At 44.4% G+C, this 20,439-nt stretch overlaps 1 protein-coding gene across 2 annotated transcripts in view; it reads right to left on the bottom strand.

Annotated features, from left to right (window-relative positions):
• Window positions 1-2,881: 2,881 nt before the first annotated feature.
• RCL1 (RNA terminal phosphate cyclase like 1) overlaps window positions 2,882-20,439 on the bottom strand; it is a 108,258-nt gene continuing 90,700 nt past the window's right edge. For both annotated transcript variants that reach the window (XM_074994861.1, XM_074994859.1), the window contains 2 exons: window positions 8,447-8,550; window positions 2,882-4,696 (listed from right to left, as the gene is read on the bottom strand). In XM_074994861.1, the coding sequence (XP_074850962.1) occupies window positions 4,546-4,696; window positions 8,447-8,550 (255 nt within the window). In that variant the 3' untranslated portion in view covers window positions 2,882-4,545. The remainder of the gene's footprint in view (window positions 4,697-8,446; window positions 8,551-20,439) is intronic.

Below are 20,439 nucleotides of genomic sequence, written 5' to 3'. Positions count from 1 at the left end.
AGAGAACTCAGCAGGCAGGAGAATAATAAGTGGAAGAAGAATGGAAGAAGGCTCCACCTATTGACAGGAAGGCTTGGAGCAGCAGTTACCTGAAGTAGTCCATCTTTTTTCTGTGGACAGATCTGGCTCCTTGTTGCTTTCCCCTCCCCTACAGGGAAAAAGAGGACCTCTGCCTCCAATTCTTTCCCTACCGCAGGGAGACACAGCATTAACTTCCTCTCCCCCACGCAAAATCCCACAGGAGTGTCAGTCCTGTTTCCATCCTGGAACCCCCCAGAGGAGTGTAGTGGATGGGAGATGAACAGATATTCCACAACCACATACACAACACAAAGTGCTTGGGAACATGTATGGTAAACTCCTGATTTAGCAGACCCTGATTCAGCAGACTTTGGGAACAACAGATATTCACCAGGTCCTTGCTGTTCCTGAAGTCCGCTGAATCCACCACCCCCCTGCAACCTCAAAAAAAAATACAGAAATGCTGGTGATATCACTGGAGCCACTGCTGGAGGGCCACCAGTGCTGGAGCTGACAGAGTGGCTGCAGGACCTGCCCCGGCTGGGGCTGCTGCCATGGCTGCAGGACCCACACTGTGGCTGGAGGAGCCACCACAGCTGGGGCTCCCACTGTGGCTGCAAGACCTGTGCTGCTGTTGGAACTGCAGCATCTGCAGGACCTGGGCTGCAGCTGGAGTCACCATGGCTGCAAAAGCTGTGCCATGGCTGGGGCTCCTGGCGTGGCTGCAGGAACCACCAGTTTAGAGGCATCCTGGAGCCACTGCGGTTGGAAAAGCTGCCATGCCAAGTGCCCCACACCTGGTGGGAGGAGCATGTGATGACTCCAGCTACAGCAGCTCTAGCTGTGGCAGAGCCTCCAGTCAGGGTGGCAGCTCTTCCAGCTATGGCAATGGCCCAGGACATGATGAGACTTCAGTGGCAGCAGCTCTAGTGAGCTATCCATTTCATGTTTTCTTGGTGGTGCGAGGGGAAGCCTGGATGGGGGTGGGATGTGCTTTGTGAATACAAGTAATACCCTCGCATTTAACGGACTTTTGGCATTAGTGGACACCCCCTTAGTTTGTTAAATCAAGAGTTTTCTATATTCCCTTTGTTTCATTCTACTCCTTGTACCACGTCCGATCACACAATAGGACACAGGTGATACTTCACACTGGGTTAATACTCAGGACTACATTACAGCCAATATTGGTGAATTGCCTCCTATTCTGATCTGCTTCAGCTACTGGATTGTAAGTCAACTGCAGTAGAGGTTCTGACCCAGTGTATATATAAGTAAGGCTTTTAGCTCTATATTATGAGAGCAGACTTTACTGAAGGAACAGAGTTAAAAAGAGTAGAGTTCAAGTACCTTGGCAATGCGATAGCCAACAATGGCTCCCTTGACAAAGAAATTAAATGCCAGCATCTGCCAGGCAAGCCGGGCACGAGGATGTCTGAGAGCGTGAGTGTTACCAGCACACTATCCAACAGTCCACTCACCTGAAAGTTTACAAGGCTGTAGTCCTGACCCATCTCCTGCATGGCTATGAAACCTGGGCCTTGTATGGAAAACATATAAACCTGCTGGAGCGCACACATGCATGCACACCCCCGAGGTCAATACTGCACATTCAATGGCAGGACAGAGGTACGAACCTGGAAGTCCTGGACAAAGCAGGAACCACAAGCATCGAAGCCATGATTCTGAAAGCCCAGCTTCGCTGGACAGGGCACGTCATACGAATGGAGGAGTCAAGAATCCCTAAGCAACTCCTTTACGGTGAACTCTCCCAGGGCAAAAGGAATCAAGGTAGGCCTCACAAGAGGTATAAAGACTGCGTGAAGGCCAACACTGCTCATGCTGGTTTAAAACCAGATCAGCTAGAGCAGCATGCAGAAGACCGAACAGGCTGGCGTTCTCTCGTACGACACATATGACAACTTAGAGCAGCGATTCATGCGCCTCATTGATGCTCATGAGAGGAAGAAAGCAGCAGCAGCAGCTGCACTAACAGAGCCAGGACAATTCCCTTGCCCCCACTGTGAACGCCACATGCAAGTCCACAACCGATGAGCCTGTGCAAGCTCAAGACATCATCATTGGACATGACAGACTATCTACATACATGAGAGCAGACTCTCAACATGGAGAGTTTGCAGAGAGAAATATTACAAACTCACGGTCAAAATTCAGCCACTAGTGAGCCCCACCTGTAGAACTGCATTTAAGAGCTCTTAGGGTAAGTTCTGGCACCAAATCCTGGCTTCACAAATTAGTAGGTTTCTCTTTTACCTGAAGGAACAGAGTCTTCCCAACAGCATTACTTGAAACATTTGATTGTGATTAAAAATGCTGATGCTAAGAGTCAGTCAATTACCAGGAAGAGCACTCACCAACAGTCAGATTACAAATGCGGGCCAAAAAACTTGTAATAGAAAGCCCACCTATTGCAACATAGGAGCAGGACTGTATTTTGTACGTTGGCAGTGATTTCCAGATTACATAGCACTGTGGAGTCCCATCCAGGTTCTGAACAATAAACACAGTTCCGCATAATGAATTACACAACCCAGCAATAACATTTGAATGACATGATTTGCATCATGTGACACATGCTGCAGCATATGGTAGCTTGTGTCCTCAATGTCAATGAAGGGGTGGGATGCTTTTCAGTTAGTAATATGAATTAGGCTGTGCCAGGACACAAACTACATCTCAGCACTCTTCACTGATGTGGATGAACGGGTACAAAACACTCCATCTTAATTACTTTTTGCACTGTAACCTCTGTATTTATTAAAACAGATGAAAAAGCCACCCCTATTTTGCTCTTCCCAGAAGTTTTTAGAAGGCAACAATTCTCACACATGTATCGGTTAAAGGTGCTGTTTATTTTTTTTGAAAATTCAGAGTGCTAATCCAGGAACAACAAAATTAAACAAGGGAAAAAACTCATTCAGAAAAAAAAAATCAATTCAATTTTATTTTTCTAACTGTGTAGGCAGTTTGTTACAAAAATACAGAATTTCAAGGACATGAGTATTGTTGCTTCCAATATTTGACAGCATACTACTACTCACAGAGTCTTCTGGCAAATTCCTGTGTGGGTCCAACATGTACCTACGATGTCATAGATGCATTTCTTACAACAGTAGTGGATAACTCTCCTGAGTTTCTTATGGTGTAATACTATGTTCAGAGTTATTGCATCAGTACAGTTTATAAAGGGATATAATCACTGTACCACCAGTGGTACAGCTTATGAAATGGTTTAATTTTAAATTAGTCATCCTCATTGTTTGTCAGACTGAGAAAAATGAATTTGGTCTATGTCCATGTGCATAATAGTTATTCAGTGTATAAGAGCAGTCCAATGCTAAACTAATATGTATGCACTATCTTCTACCATTCACCTCTGCTGTGTGAAAAAAATCTTTCCTGATGTGGTATTTCATCATTTGGAAACTGGAAAGGCATTAAGCAAGGAAACCCCATGAGGCACCTCACCAATACAGTTTGCAGCCATGAGACAATTCCTATATGAGATACATTTAGTCCCTCAAACCCCTGTGTGACTATGTAGTTGTGTTGCCACCTTTCCAAAATGATCAGAACAGTCTTGTTTTGGTGTGTATGGAATACAGTCAAACAAACCTGGGCCTTTGGGGGAGTGGGGGGGAAGCGCAGTGGCTTGAGCAGTGGCCTGCTAAGAGCCAGGGTTGCGAGTTCAATCCGTGAGGAGGCCCATTATGGACTGGGGCAAATAGATGTCAGGGGTGGTGCCTAGTCCTGCCAAGAGGGCAGGGGACTGGCCAAGATGACCTCCCAAGGTCCCTTCCAGTTCCAAGAGGTATGTATCTCTAACCCTGCTCCTGAAGTAAGAAAGCAGAATTGTATCAGTATAGGAAAACATCTTTTATTAAATTCTGATGTTAAAAAAGTTACACAGAAGATATTTCTACTTTATCCTCACACTTGCAGTTCACTAAGCTTGAACAAAGCCCATTACAACAGCCCATTACAACAGTAGGGGTCTTTCCATTAACTTTATGGTCCTTACCTAATGCCCACTCAGGATTCAGGCCCTGATCCTGCAATCACATATTTTACACACTACCTCCTTCATGAGTCGCTCCATGAAAACCCAGGTGACTACTGGTATATGTTCACACATATTTGCAGGATTGAGAACTTTGACAAATTCTGCAGATGTACAACTTAAAAACTATTGCTTTAACTTGAGTTCAGTTCAACATTTCAATGTTGGTGGTACTTTATCAGGGTATGTAATGTTACTCCACATTTTTACAAGTTATTTGCACTGCAAATTCTCTTTTTGGTCATCTTTAAGACTTCCTTCCATAACTCCATAAAAAAAGATAAAAGTGAAAACTCTCAATATTCTTACAGACTGTTGCATAGAGCAACCACCACATTTGTCTGGAGAAAAAAGGAGAACAGGCACAAACATTTTGGGTGTACAATGCATCTTGGCTGTACTTGTCTTGATGTCACATTTTCATAAAAGCTGCAGGTGTTTTATCATTTGATTGTTTTGCTAAGATTGGAAAATCCCATGCCAACACACGTCATTAATACTTTCTCTCCACCCTTGAGCTCTTCATGAGTTGGCTGGGTTTCGATTTTGAACATAATCTGGAAGAAGCTTCTCAAATGTCGCAGAAACTCAATTCTGAAAAGGAAAGAATGCAAATGAGGTTTCTTTTCTTTTTTTGTTTAAAGAAGAGTTGAATTATCTTCAACAAATCGATTACTCATCTGGTCTGCCTGTAATTAGAGCATAGACTAGAAGATTCAGTGAGACATGCTGGTTACTTGGTACAGAAACAGGAAAATGGGTAAATGGGTTTGAAAAAAAACAAAATCTCATTTGTATTACAGCATGCCTAGATGAAGGCTCCAACTGAGACTGGCACTGAAAACAAAGGGGAAAAGCCCTGAAGCATCAATAATTAAAATTTAATTCAAATAATTAAAATAGATAGCACAAAGAGCAGGAGGGAAAACTGAGGCACAGAGGTGGCATGAGCTGATCATGGTGTGTCAGCAGGTCAGTGGCAGAATCAGAATAGAATCCAATTCCTTATCCATTCTGCTCCCCTCTATGCCCCAAAATGCTCAGTGCTAAACTTTACTGGAATTTCCAAAAAAATACATTGATGGTAGCTATGGAAATTCAAAATGTTTGGATGAGTAATATAGTAAACAGATTCACAAACAGTTTTATAAGCCTGCCACTTCTAGAATACACGTATCTTTAGAATCTGACAGTATCACTTTAAAAATCATGAATTCTTATTTTGGACTTCTTTTGGAAAAGTGTTTATTCCTGAAAATGTGTTTTTTGCAGATTACAACACTACAAATCCTAAGAAAGTCCCACAGTACTCTGCCCAGTAGTGGAATGGTCCAGAAGTGGTGGAGGCACTAGGAGCACACTGTGTGGGGGATAGGGGAAGGGAACACGAGAGACCAGACAAGTGTTCAATACAGAAACCTCTAAGAGCAGGAAAGCAAACAAAAATTGTCAGGAACTAAGAAAACTGCAGCCTTCCTTTGGGACAGCGTTAATAATCCCTCCTTGTCTTGTCACCTTAGTATGAGGGGGTGGAAGAGAGGCAGCTGAGGTACACACGCACACTTGCCATTCATAACCTATTAAAGCAACCTTCAGGGGCAGCCTAATCAGTCTGCAGGGGACCAGGGTGCCACATGGTATGCAGCTTTCCAATTCTCCACAGCTGAGAACAAAAACACATTTACAGAGGCAGCATTTTTTCCCCTAGAATGCTGCAAAGTAAAATGAAGAGAGGCACGAACTGCACGCACTTAACAATTGTTTTATGGGCAAAGCAGCTTGTTCTGTAGCTTACTTAAATTACTGCTGCCACAAAAGCTGTTTCACTGATATTCAGTTACACTTCCAGCAGAAAAGTTTACTTTACACTTCACACTTAAAAGTTAGATCCACCTGTTGGGTTGTTTAAGGCTATGAAAAATGCCATGCCTTAAGAAATACAGCAAAACCAACTTAATACTGAGGCTTGGGTCTTATCCCCACACTGGGGCCAGCCAGCACTTGCACTCCAGCCCTAGTGGGTTGCACTGGGGCTCTCTCACCTCCTCACCCTCAGCATCAGTGCAGAGCCTTGCCACAGGCCAGATCTAGGTAAGCTGAGGGCCAGATCTGTCATCTTCAACAACCAGGATGATTGCAGAAATTGAAAGTTTGAAGTCATTAAACAGTCTGGTTCCACCACGTGCTATGGTTGCTACCTCTTCCCCTCGATACAACTATATGCACAATTTGGGCTGAATTGTGAAAACACTAACTCCATGTGATCTGGGAGTCTCCAATATAAGTAACACACCACTTCACACAACTGTATCTGGTATGTCAGCAGCAGTGCCCCACTTCATTTTGAAGTCTCAGCAAAGGGAAAGGGTCCTACAATCTGTGGAATCTGCAATATGAAGGGGGATGGATTGATTTATGTGACTTCAGAGAAGCATGACAGTAACAGAGCTGGACATGGTGCGTCTGGCAAGCGAACATCCCCCCCGTCTCAATTAACTTCAAAGAGTCCACCTTCACATGGAGTATCAAAGGATAAATGCCAAGACATCGTTTCCAATCCCATTGTTTCCATAAACCACTAGTTTCACTGTTCTAGTTGAGGGATGTAAATACTGTGTATACTATTTGTGTAATAAGTAGCATGGGATTTTTCAGTGTGAAAGTGTAAATGCAAGAGGCTACTAACATAGTAGCAGTCATATGAGCTAAGGGCTGAAGAAAGAGTGGAACTCTACAGCAGTGTTTCTTAAACTATGCTCTGTGGACAACTCACAGGTGTTTTTTGATATCATACGCTGATGGTATATATTTTCTGTTATTAAAACCCGATACAATATTTCTACTTCATTGCTATGATACCTGATTAAATTACTTCCTTTTAGTTTTACTGTATCTGTTGCTGTTTGTTTTTTTTTTGGTCTGATGACCATTTTTTAAAATAACTTTTTCCACAGCTGTTCCACATAAAAATATTATAGTTTGGTGTTCCATGGTTTCAAAAATTTAAGGAACACTACTCTATAGTGTTTTGATTTTCAGTTATTTTTAAAATGTCTCTTGCATCTGTGCAAAAGTAGCTGTGGAGACTAATTTCTGAATCCTTAGATGGCAGCAGCACAGAAGTAGCAGATAGAAGACTTACATGATCTCACATGAATCATGCTGATTTTGACAGTAACCCTCATCCACCGCTAAGCTTCTCTGTCTGGCACTACCATTCTAAGTGTGTCAACTACGAAAGCATCTGAAATAAGTCCACTTCAGAACGAATGCTTTGCAAACTTTGTAGTTTGAATTGGTAAAGCATCAGATTATTATAGTTTAATTGTGCAATCTAATACCTGATGTCAGATGATGTTACTGAGCCCTATGATGCTCACCTTCTGATGTTCTACCTTGCTTCTTCCACAAAGATAACCTTCCATTGCTCCCCTCAAAATCCACACAAAACCCCTTCCTCCCAGCTCTGGGGGATCTGTTGGTTTTGGAAGCACTGGGATGTGATGTGATGCAGTTTATAGCTCATGTGATGGCACCATCATTCTTCAGTTATCACAGTACTGTACCTTTCACGTATACAGCACCGGTACCATGATAACCGAAAAAGGACAGTTCATGTTCAATTGTCTGATGTCATCCTCACAGGTGCACATCTCTCTCCAGGTTCAATTCAGTCCCTCCTTCAGTCTGGTCAATTGTTCACCACCCACCTATGGTAACAGGAAAGCTCTGCGCAGCATGTCCTCTTCCCCTCAATGAGACTTGGGCCACAAAAGGGCAACACACAGCTCTGCTTCACTCTGGTAACTGCCAGGGACCTTGAAGAAACTATAAAAATGGCCAAGCAAAAATACAATGCAATCCATGTCAATTCTAAGACTTCAGGGGATCCCATTCTCAATGATACGCACTCTTGAGCTGTTTCTCGTTGATGCTCATGCTCATGCCATGAGCTGGACACAATTTGGTGTGTGTTACCCATTCAAACTACATTACATTATGTGCACAACTGCAACAGAGGTCATAAGGCAAAAGAAGACAGCTTATGCTCAGCAACAAAAATGCGATTGTTGTATATAATCCAAGACAAAGAAACAACAACAAATGGGTTCTGAAAGTTTAATTGCCTCGGAATCAGAAGGAGAATAGAAAAACAAGGAGGTCTTATTCCATTGTGCAAAAATAAAACACTAGATAGTATATCATGTGCTGATCGTTAAAGGATGAGTACAAGAATTTCTGTTCATAGCTGCCAAGGAAACAGTCTTTACAAAAATACTTGTTATGCTATAAATTGCAAATTAAACAAGATTTGGTATTTTAAGTTAAAGAGAACAAACTTACGTGTACGGAGACAGAGGTCCTAATAGGACTTTGGAAACATCCTGCTGTCCAAGGGTCATGAGGAGCAGAACCAGGCTCTGGTTTGTTGAATCCACGCAGCCTCCCTGTAAACACAAACATTTTAATCATTAATCTTTACACAAACCAGAAAACAGGGGAAAAAGATGGAGGGATGTTTACTTAAAACGCAGAACCAGCACAGCTCTCACGTTACAAGGGTCAAAAGATAAAATCCACATTTTGTAATAGTAACTAACTTTGTAAGGGTGTATTTGGAAAGGGACTTGAGTTAAAAACTTCAACCAGGAAATTATTTTTCTAACATTATTAATGCTATTGATTATGAAAGCTTCAAGAATTTATAAAATTCAAAAAAGCATAAATGGAGGAAAAATACATTTGGTTTTGTGTTTCACTCTTTTTTTGGTCAAGTGAAAATAGAGGTTCTCTCATTCAAGTTCATGTGTGCTAATAGATTACTGAAACGTTTGGGTTTTAACCCAAGTTAGAGCTCAAAGCTAAGTTTTGCTCTTTAGGTAAATGTTTAAAATAGGACACAACCTGAAAACAATTCAATGTCAAAATAAAAAAAATTGTTAAAAGCAGTTTCAGATATTACATCTGTCCAGCCTTCTGCTGCCAATTATTGTGGCCGTAGTACTTCTTGCTCTCCTGAGCTGCGTCTACACGTGCACGCTACTTCGAAGTAGCGGCAGTAACTTCGAAATAGCGCCCGTCACGTCTACACGTGTTGGGCGCTATTTCGAAGTTGAAATCGACGTTAGGCGGCGAGACATCGAAGTCGCTAACCCCATGAGGGGATGGGAATAGCGCCCTACTTCGACGTTCAACATCGAAGTAGGAACGTGTAGACGATCCGCGTCCCTCAACATTGAAATAGCGGGGTCCTCCATGGCGGCCATCAGCTGGGGGGGTTGAGAGATACTCTCTCTCCAGCCCTTGCGGGGCTCTGTGGTCACCGTGGGCCGCAGCCCTTAGCCCAGGGCTTCTGGCTGCTGCTGCTGCAGCTGGGGGTCCGTGCTGCATATACAGGGTCTGCAACTAGTTGTTGGCTCTGTGTATCTTGCACTGTTTAATGAAAGTGTGTCTGGGAGGGGCCCTTTAAGGGATCGACTTGCTGTTGAGTCCGCCCCGTGACCCTGTCTGCAGCTGTGCCTGGCTCCCTTATTTCGATGTGTGCTACTTTGGCGTGTAGACGTTCCCTCGCTGTGCCTATTTCGATGTTGGGCTGAGCAACGTCGAAGTTGAACATCGACGTTGCCAGCCCTGGAGGACGTGTAGACGTTATTCATCGAAATAGCCTATTTCGATGTCGCAACATCGAAATAAGCTATTTCGAAGTTGGGTGCACGTGTAGACGTAGCCCTGGTGTTTCCGTGAGAAAAATCCACAAAACTACAAAGAATACAGGTTATATAGAAGTGTAAAGTGCTATCAAATGCACACAACAAAAATCCTGAGGGAAAATAATATTTTTCTCCCTGGCTCAGCCTCTCAAATTACACTCCTGGCAGCTTTACTTAGGACAAAGATAAGAGTGTGTGCTATTCTGAGTGAAGCTCAATGCCTTTACATTGAATTTTTGGCTGAGGATTCAGCATATGAATCTACAGCATCGTCCAAGTTTATGTCTGAGGAAACAGTAAACAACTCTTAAGAGTTCCTCTGGCTTTTGAAAGCGTGTTGCTCTTTCCATTCCTTGGGCTTGTTGCAGTTTGACCTGCCTAGGGATGCAAGCATGTGGAATCACCATTACGTTTAGAACAAAAGATATTTACAAACAACTGGATATGACACTTGTCCCTTGGCTGCCTTCTTCAAAGGGTAGGCAGTTTTGAGAAATATTTGGTTATTTTGAATGAAAATCTCTCTCAAGAAAGGCATTTTCCACTCTTGTTTTCAATCAATGAAGACAGCCTGTTTGAGAAGATGTTCTACCCAGGCAGGTCTAGCTCAGTTGATGATCTACCACATTACTTACGTTCTGATAACTAGACTAGCCCTCCTTCTGGCTCAGATGCCTTTTACTCCACTGCCTCAACAGGAAGAATACTTGTTATGTAGTGAAAATGTTCCTATCCTAAGACATTTGCGCTGTTTGCCACCTTGACTGCTTAAACAAGTATATGAAAGATACTCCTTCTAACCTAAACAACGTAATTTATTTATAACCCCTGTTAGTTCACTTTTGTATACTGTTGCAGAGATTGTGACTTTAAACTTGTAATCGATGCTGGGGTCAAGTTGAACCTGTGTTTTTTGTATTTTCAGAGTGTCTTAATTTTATTGAGTTGTGCTGATTTTAAAACCTCTTATTTGTCTTATATTTATTGTACCATGCGCTCTGTCGTAAGGCTAAGATGCTATTTTAATATAACTGAACTTAATATTTGTCTCCCATATCTTTCAGTTACAATAACAGAGTTAAAAATGTTTCGGACAGCAGAGTCATTTTGAATCTGACACAGCCCCTTTAACATGCGAACACAAAAACTTGAGTGGACATTTTGAGAGATCCTGGAAGGACTTGGATTTACAAAATTGTGTTTTAACAATCAATAATAATTTACATTTTGTTCCCAAACTAGTTAACAGTATCCCTCTCAGGAAAAGAGTCTAATTGGCTTGAAAACAATTGCAGCCTTTACATTTGATACAAGAAAAGCTCTCTTTTTAGAATTAGAAATCAGAAATACACACAAAGCTAGATTATACAGCAAAACCCCATTTACCCTAATCTCACATATCCTCCTAGCGGCGCAGTTTATTCCAAAATTACAAACTCGCTGTTCAAACCTTCCTTTTAGATGGCCCTGAAACGTTTCAGATAAACAGGGTTGAACTATAATGAACGCATAAAAAGCCATCCCTACAAGTGCTTGTAGTTTTCTCCATTTGCACAAGTTACATTTTTCTTGCTTAGTTCAAAGAGAATTTACCAAATAAAGCTACTCAAACACTTGAAAGAGAAAAATCCAGCATAAGATTATTTTGATTTTTCTTACATACAGCCTGAACAAAAATTCACATCAAACCTGTGAATGGTCTTTTACTGGCTACAGTGGGTTTGGACTGAGCCCTTAATAGGCCCTCCAAAATATTTTTGAGCAAACCAATATTACCATTTCAAAAACGATACATGTACACACACATTAGAACTACTACTGCTGGGGTCAGCAACCCATGGCAAGCATACCAAGAGTGCCATGTGAGGTGATTTTCATCAGCACATGAGGCAGGAGCTCAGCCTTGCCCCTCCTCACCCATGCAGCCATGAGCTTGCTCAAAACTTGCCTGTGGATAAACAAAAGACCAGCTAATGCTGCCAGCCACCACCTAAACAGTAAAGCTCTGCATCTTTATTTATGAATGAATTTGTAGTAAGTAACTTGTGCCGGTCCTGTCCGCCTGATCAGCGCTTATGCTCCAACTCTGTACGCGACATCAGAAGTAAAAGACAAGTTCTATGATGTGCTTAGTGCTGCCACAGCACAAATACTTGCTCAGGAACAACTGTACATATTGGGTGACTTCAATGCGAGAGGTGGAGCCGATTGTGACTCATGGCGTTCCTGCTTTGGCCACTTCGGTGTGGGGAAAAAAGTGAATGAAAATGGACAGCGTCTTCTCAAACTTCGCACGTGCCACAATCTGTGCATCACAAAACACATTTTTCCAAACCAAGCCACAGCACAGAGTGTCATGGAGACACCCATGCTCGAAAAACTGGCATCAACTAGATGTGAACCTCAAAAACGTCCTTCTGACACGCAGCTATCATAGTGCCAACTGCGATACAGATTGCTTGCTAGTTTGCTCCAAACTCAAGGTGAGACCCAAGAAGCTGTACCACTCTAAACCAACTGGAAGGCCCCGCATTGATGCCAGAAAGACCACAAACTCAGAGACACAAAAAAAGTTCAGAGACACCCTCGAGGAGAATCTGCGCAGGAGCCCTGGGGGTACCAATATGACATTCAGATGGCAGCAGCTGAAGGATACAATTTACAACACGGCCTTGTCAGTGTTTGGAAGAAGAGCTAGAAAAACACAAATGACTGGTTCGAAGCTAACTCCGATGAGATGATTCCAGCCATCGAAAAGAAGTGCGCTGCACTCTTGGACCACAAACGCTCACCGAGCCAGAATACCCTGCAAGCACTCAGAGCAGCCAGAAAAACAGTACAGCAGACAGCCAGGCACTGTGCCAACAACTACTGGCTCAAGCTATGCAGCAGCATCCAGACCAGTGCTGATTCTGGTAATCTCAGGGGAATGTACGAGGATTTGAAGAAGGCATTAGGACCCACCCAGAACAAGATGGCACCTCTGAAATCCAAATCTGGTGAACTCATCACTGAAAGCCAAACAGATGGAGCGCTGGGTCGAGCGCTACTCAGAGCTGTACTCACGCGAGAACACTGTGGTTGATACAGCCCCCGATGCCGTCGAGCTCCTACCAGTAATGGACGAACTGGATCAGGAACCAACTGTGGATGAACTGAAGAAAGCCATCCACAGCATTGTTGTAGGAAAGGCCCCAGGCCAGGATGGTATACCACCAGAGGTAATCAAGTGTGCCATGGACACTCTCCTGGAACCCCTACATGAGCTACTGTGCCTGTGCTGGAGAGGGAGAGGTTCCACAGGATATGGCAACGCTAACATTGTAACCTTGTATAAGAACAAAGGAGACAGAAGTGACTGCAACAATTACCGTGGAATCTCCCACCTAAGCATCACTGGTAAACTGTTTGCTCGCGTCATCCTCAGCAAACTCCAGAAGATTGCTGAGAGGGTGTAGCCCGAATCACAGCACGGATTCCGTGCAGAGACATCTACCATTGACATGGTCTTTTCCCTGAGGCAGCTGCAGGAGGAATGCAGGGAGCAGAGGAAGCTACTCTATATTGCCTTCATCGACCTGACCAAGGCCTTCGACTTGGCCAGCAAGGACGGACTGTTCAAACTGCTCCACAAGACAGGCTGTCCACCACAGTTACTCAAGATGATCCAGTCTTTCCATGAAGACATGAGAAGAACCATCCAATATGACGACACATTATCAGATGTTTTCAGCATCAGGAGTGGCGTCAAACAAGGATGTGTCCTTGCTCCGACATTGTTCGGGATCTTCTTCACACTCCTCCTGAAGCACGCCTGTGGATCTTCAACAGAGGGCATCTTTTTGCACACAAGATATGATGGGAAGCTGTTTAATCTTGCAAGGCTGAAAGCTAAGTCTAAGGTGCGGGAAGTCCTCATCAGAGATATGCTGTTCACAGATGACGCTGCTATAGTGTCACACGCAGAAGACCAGCTTCAGAAACTGCTGTATCAGTTCTCCAAAGCATGCAAGGACTTCGGGCTTTCCATCAGCCTAAAGACGACAAACATACTTGGTCAGGACTTTGCTGAACCTCCATCAATCAGCATTGACAACTATTTGTTAGAGGTTGTCCACAAGTTCGTTTACCTTGGATCCACCATCACTGACACCCTGTCACTGGAGACTGAGCTAAATAGGAGGATTGGAAAAGCAGCCACAACTCTGTCCAGATTCAGCAAGTGTGCTTGGACTAACATCAAGTTGTACACCCACACCAAAATGCAAGTCTACAGAGCCTGCATCCTCAGCACCCTCCTCTATGGCAGCGAGTCTTGGACCCTGTACGCCTGCCAGGAAAAGAGGCTGAACGTCTTCCACTTGCGCTGCCTCAGGTGTATCCATGGAATATCATGGAAGGACAGAGTGCCCAACACCACCATCCTTGAGCAAGCTGGAATCCCAACCGTGCACATCCTCCTCGGGCAGCGGCAGCTCCGGTGGCTTGGCCACGTCCACAGGATGAATGATGGAATGATCCCAAAAGACATCCTGTATGGTGAGCTAGCCTCTGGCAAAAGACCTCCCGGATGCCCCCAATTGCACTACAAAGATGTTTGCAGGAGGGACCTCAGGGTGGTAGACATCGAGCCAGACAGCTGGGAGGAACTGGCAGACAATTGCAGCAGATGGAGGCAGGAACTACACAAGGGCCTTCAGAGGGGTGAGATGAGGATCAGACAGCTAGAAGAGGAGAAGCGAGCCCACAGAAAGCACAGTAAGGATCTGCCAGACACCCACTACACATGCAACAGAAACGGCAAGGACTGTCACTCTTGTGTGGGCCTTCACAGTCACAGTGGATGCTGCAAATGATGATCCCAAATGGAACTACGAAGGGTGCGATCCATAGTCTACGTAGACTGAAGGATGCTACTACTACTACTACTGTGGTAAGTAGGACTATTAGTGACTTTAAAAAGTATCACCAGCATGTCAAAAGGTCAAATTTCAGCATCCGCCTCAGAAACATTGCTGACTCCTGTACAGTAAGGTCTCAGAGTACGGGACCCCCCTCTTATACGGCTGACCCCAATTTCTACAGTAAACCCTGGAAATGTGCAATTTCTAGTTGCGCTTAACTCGCTCCTACCCCCATCCCTGGCTCAACCTCCCTGGCTGCACATGGCCCTGGCTCAGCCCCCTCCCCAGCTCCACTCACCACCCGCACAAAGCTCCTGCTCACCCCACACCCCTGCCTCTGGCTCAACCTCCCCACCCCTCAGGCATGACTCAGGCTCAATCTCCCCAGCCCCAGTTCAACGCCCCCTGACGGCTCATCCCCCTGCACCCAGCTCCTGCTCCCCACCCCTCATGCTTGGCTCCAGCTCAACTCCCTCCCTCTCCCCCTGCCCTGGCTCAGCTTCCCTCATGCTCTAGTTCAAACCGCCCCCCCCCCCACCCCCAAGTGCGACTCTGGTTCAACCCCCATGTGGCCTGGCTCATGACCTGAGCAGGGATCCGGCTCAACCCCTCTCCCGCCTGCAGCCCCAACGCACCACCAGGTTTAGCCCGCCCCAACTGCCCCCCCCCCCCGGGGCTTACCTTTCTGCTGCTTCCCCGGCTGCAGAACATATGTTCCACCAGGGAAAAAGCTGAAACCCTACTTATGCAAAATTCAGTTTACGGGAGGGTATGTGGAAGAGAACCCTCACATAACTCAGGGATCTACCGTACTACTGTTTAGGCACGTGGCAAGCAACATCTCTTCATTTTATTTTAATAAAATATTTTACAACCCCATTCCAAACAATTAAACCTAGACAGAGTAGAAAACAACAACAAACAGGATGATTTCAGTGCTGAACTGGCTTAGTCAAGATGACAGGGTGGAAGGGAGGCCTCTTGCAAACCTTCAGGGAAAAGACTTACTGAAGGTTTATTGGTCTAGAGTACATTGTCTGATCTCCAGCCCCAAAAGGGAGGACCTGGCTGTGCAGGAAGAAGCAAGATGCAGTCCCATAAAGGGCTGCAAACATCAGGACACGGGCCTTGAATTGGATTCTGTATTGAAAGGAATGCAAAGAAAGCAGGACATTGGGATAACAGGCTTTTGGAAAATTGTGTATTTGGAGGGTGTAACTTCATTCCTACCCTAGACCCCTTCCAATGCCTCCTTCCCAAGCTCTGCTCACATTACTTATCCTTCTGCCCTATGCTTGGGGTGCTGAACCTCCACAGCTAGTAGAACATTGGACTTTTGGAGAGCGTGTTAAGGCGGCTCATGACTGAACCTTACAAAATGCAGCTGCGAGGTGCCATTCAAATGGCTCTGGAAGGGAGTTCTGACATTTTGCTGCACTGACCCTATTAGTCTGTGATCGCTGCCTTATACCTTGTCTACATTACCATGGGCCATCAATCTAAACTATGTAGCTTCAGCTTATGTGAATAACATAGCTGAAGTTGATGTACTTAGGGCCTGCTTACCACAATGCCTTCACCTCAGTCGATTCCCCTTACTCTTCATGTTTTGGTGGAGTTCTGGAAACAATGGCAGTTCATTTATTGTGTCCAGACTAGATGCAATAAATGGACCCCTTGTGGATTCACTGCTGCCTGTGGACCCAGCCTGGAGTGAAAACACTCCCTCATATCAGCATTTACAAGTAATTTGAATGTGAAATGGAGAAACCATGAAATGCCGCTCCCTTTACTTCAAAATTTTACAGCCCAGTTCCTCTATCCCCATTATCTCTTGCCTGTGAATGATTTCCTCAAAAACAATGAACATTTCTGACATTAACTTTGCTCATTTCTGTCCAACCCCTGCTGACTAACGCACAAGATTTTGTTTATTGGTTAACTTTTTAATGAACCGTATTCAACCGGGAGAGTACAAAGGTAACATAATGGAAGAAAGGCTAGTTCACTCATTGCAGTTACAGAATGCTACGAACTAAATGTTTAAAGACCACAAGGCATTTATCTTGCACTACTTGTTTTGAAATAATTACCAGATGTGCTATTTATCTTTGATTATTGATATTTAATTTTTTTAAATGGATTCTGCTCAGCAACAACTTGCTAGCAGCAAAGAGTGAATCAACTGATTGTTAGTCACTGATCTGGGAGATCTAGCTAGAACACCACATTAGTCAAAAGTCTTGTAATCTGTCTCTTGTTAAATATACAAGCAGAGCTGGGCATCTTTACTAAAGAGACATCTGATCTACAGCCACTTAAAATTAATAACTTAAGATATTCCCCAACAACTAGTTCAACTTACAGCTGCGCATAAGAGATTTTTAGACAGAACAACATGGTGTATTATCTCCCTATTAGCATTTGTTTTAGAAACAATGTATGTCGCAGAAGGTAGCTTCAAAATAATAAAAGCCTTAAATAATTTTGGGGTCTGTACAGCATGTATGTTCAGGGCTCTTCTTCCTCTTCATAAAGAATGCTGTTTGCTCTCAACATACTGATTAACACAGATACACTCAATATGGGAAGGCGTCTTCTGAACGTTGATTCTTCTACTTGGACTGACTGGCTATCGTGTCATGTTCTGCACTTCAATAGTCATGACTATTCTAGCTCTCCTCTTTAGCCATGTGAATATGCATTGATGTTCAAGAGTGATCTTTTCTGGTGAAAATTCCAGAGGAAATTCAAACTCTCTCCAAAGTAAATAGGTAAGGTGAAAAGTTCACTGCTAAAAGACATCAAGATCATAACTGATCTATTTGTACTGTGTTACCACTTAAAGCCTCAGCTTAAATTAGGACTCCATTGTACTACATATTGGACAGATAGAGAGTTTGTATTCTTGTGCCAAAGAGTTTACGAAGAAGGAGACGAGACAGACAAAGGAATGGAGAGGAAAGAGAAAAATGGACTTCCAGCACAAAGGCAGACAGTGGCAAAGCTGAGCGTGAACCTCATCTTCGTGAGTCCAACTCTAGTGTCCTAGCTACTGACAAAACCTCCACCACTTTAAGACACCCAAACAAGCAGGGAAACAAAGCAGCTGTCGACAGTAATGTCTACTGATGAAACGTTTCCATGATTGTTCCCACGAAATCCTCTAAAGTCACAGAAGACACCCAGCTATGTCCTGCAGAAGGCTTGCAATTTAGTATGGCAAGGGTTTGATTACAAAAAATAAAACAGCTTCTGAAAATTGCTCGAGTCTAGAGGCGCTGTTCAACCTAAAGTCAAGCAGGACACATGTATCCCCAGATTACGAAGGCCCAGGCCAGAGTAACCCAGCAATGAATCATGCCTCGGTCAGAACCTGATCTCAAAAGATTTCCTAGATCTGTACCCCATTCACACCAGTGGCATAACTAAGTCAGAAAACAAAATTTAAAGCTGCTTTAGCCAACCAGAATTAGCCATTTCATCCACAGCTCACATCCACCCACTAATGGGTAAAATGACAAAGGGGTCACCTGACCCACCAACAGTCCCCATTCTTCTCTCAAGCACTGCTTTGCACCTCACACCAGCGCCATCACACAGACATCTGATCTGTTTGTCTGCTCCGAGATCCTTGCTACCTCCACGCTCTGCTGTAGGGTTCTGCCTCTTCTCAAGCTTAGCTGAACGCCGGCCATTAGAACAAGCCCTGTTCCCACTTATTTTTTTTGCAAGGAACTTGGTACATTCTTAGGTGCTCAATCAAAAAAGCGTAACGATTAGCAGAGCAGTTTTCCTAGTAACTGGATAACATACAGCTTTAATTCACAAAGTGCTAGCTGGTTTTATTGCTTTTTAAATTTAATAAAAATAAAGGCACTGCTGATGGAAAGCCATGTGGACATAAGGGAACTTTGGTACGAAACTGGATTCCCGATTCTCCCTGCCATCACAAGGATTCTAGGAGTATTTACACAGAGCAGCAGGTTCACATCAGGGTTTTTGTCTTGTTTTCCTTTTTCGTTTTAAAAATTTGAACAGAGCAGTAAGGAGTCTGCAATTCAGCTTTTGTAAATGAAGTGCTGGAAGTGGCTACTGTTATAGGCAACTGCTACTGGATGCATGTAGCCAAGTCTCCAAGGCATCCTTCAGTCTGCGTAGACTATGGATCGCGCCCTTCGTAACTCCATTTAAGATCGTCATTTGCAGCGTTGATTGTGACTGTGGAGGCCCACGTGAGAGTGACAGTCCTTGCTACATATGTAGTGAATGTCTGGCAGGTCCTTGCTGTCCTTTCTATGGGCTCACTTCTCCTCTGCCAGCTGTCTGATCTTCACCTCACCCTTCTGAAGGCCCTTGTGTAGTTCCTGCTTCCAGCTGCTGCGGTCGTCTGCCAGCTCTTCCCAACTATCTGGGTCAATGTCTACCTCCTTGAGGTCCCTCTTACAGATGTCTTTATAGCGCAATTGGGCTAGCTCACTGTACAAGATGTCTTTTGGGATCCTTCCATCATTCATACTGTGGACATGGCCAAGCCAGCGGAGCCGCCGCTGCCCGAGGAGGGTATGCGTGGTTGGAATTCCAGCTTACTTGAGGACGGCGTTGTTGGGCACTCTGTCCTTCCATGATATCCCAAGAATGCACCTGAGGCAGCGCAAGTGGAAGACATTCAGCCTCTTTTCCTGGCAGGCGTACAAGGTCCAAGACTCGCTGCCATAAAGGAGGGTGCTGAGGATGCAGGCTCTGTAGACTTGCATTTTGGTGTGAGTGTACAGCTTGTTGTTGTTCCACACACTCTTGCTAAGTCTGAACCAGAGTTGTGGCTGCTTTTCAAATCCTCCTGTTTAGCTCGGACTCCGGTGACAGGGTGTCGGTGATGGTGGACCCGAGGTAAGTAAACTCGTGGACAACCTCTAGCATGTAACTGTCAATGCTGATTGATGGAGGTTCAGCAATGTCCTGACCAAGTACATTTGTCTTCTCTAGGCTGATGGTAAGCCCGAAGTCCTTGCATGCTTTGGAGAACTGACCCAGCAGTTTTTGAAGCTGGCCTTCTGCGTGTCACTCCAGCAGCGTCGTCTGTGAACAGCATGTCTCTAATGAGGACTTCCCGCACCTTAGACTTAGCCTTCATCCTTGCAAGATTAAACAGTTTCCCATCAGATCTTGTATGCAAAAAGATGCCCTCTGTTGAAGATCCAAAGGCGTGCTTCAGGAGGAGTGCAAGGATGATCCCAAACAATGTCGGAGCAAGGACGCATCCTTGTTTGACGCCACTCCTGATGCTGAAGGCATCCGATGATGTGCCATCAAATTGGATGGTTCCTCTCATGTCTTCGTGGAAAGACTGGATCATCTTGAGTAGCCATGGTGGACAGCCTATCTTGTGGAGCAATTTAAACAGTCCATCCCTACTGACCGAGTCAAAAGCCTTGGTCAGGTCGATGAAGGCAATATAGAGTGGCTTCCTCTGCTCCCTGCTTTTCTCCTGCAGCTGCCTCAGGGAGAAGATCATGTCAATGGTAGATCTCGGCACAGAATCCACACTGGGATTCAGGATACATTCTCTCAGCAAGATTCTGGAGTCTGCCAAGGATGACACAAGCAAACAATTTACCAGTGATACTTAGAAGGGAGATTCCACAGTAATTGTTGCAGTCACTTCTGTCTCCTTTGTTCTTATACAAGGTTATATCCCGCATATCCTGTGGAACCTCACCCT

The sequence above is a fragment of the Carettochelys insculpta genome, chromosome 5 (assembly GCF_033958435.1).
Source record: "Carettochelys insculpta isolate YL-2023 chromosome 5, ASM3395843v1, whole genome shotgun sequence".
Lineage (NCBI taxonomy): Eukaryota > Metazoa > Chordata > Testudines > Carettochelyidae > Carettochelys > Carettochelys insculpta.
This window is presented reverse-complemented; position numbering and strand designations above follow the sequence as displayed.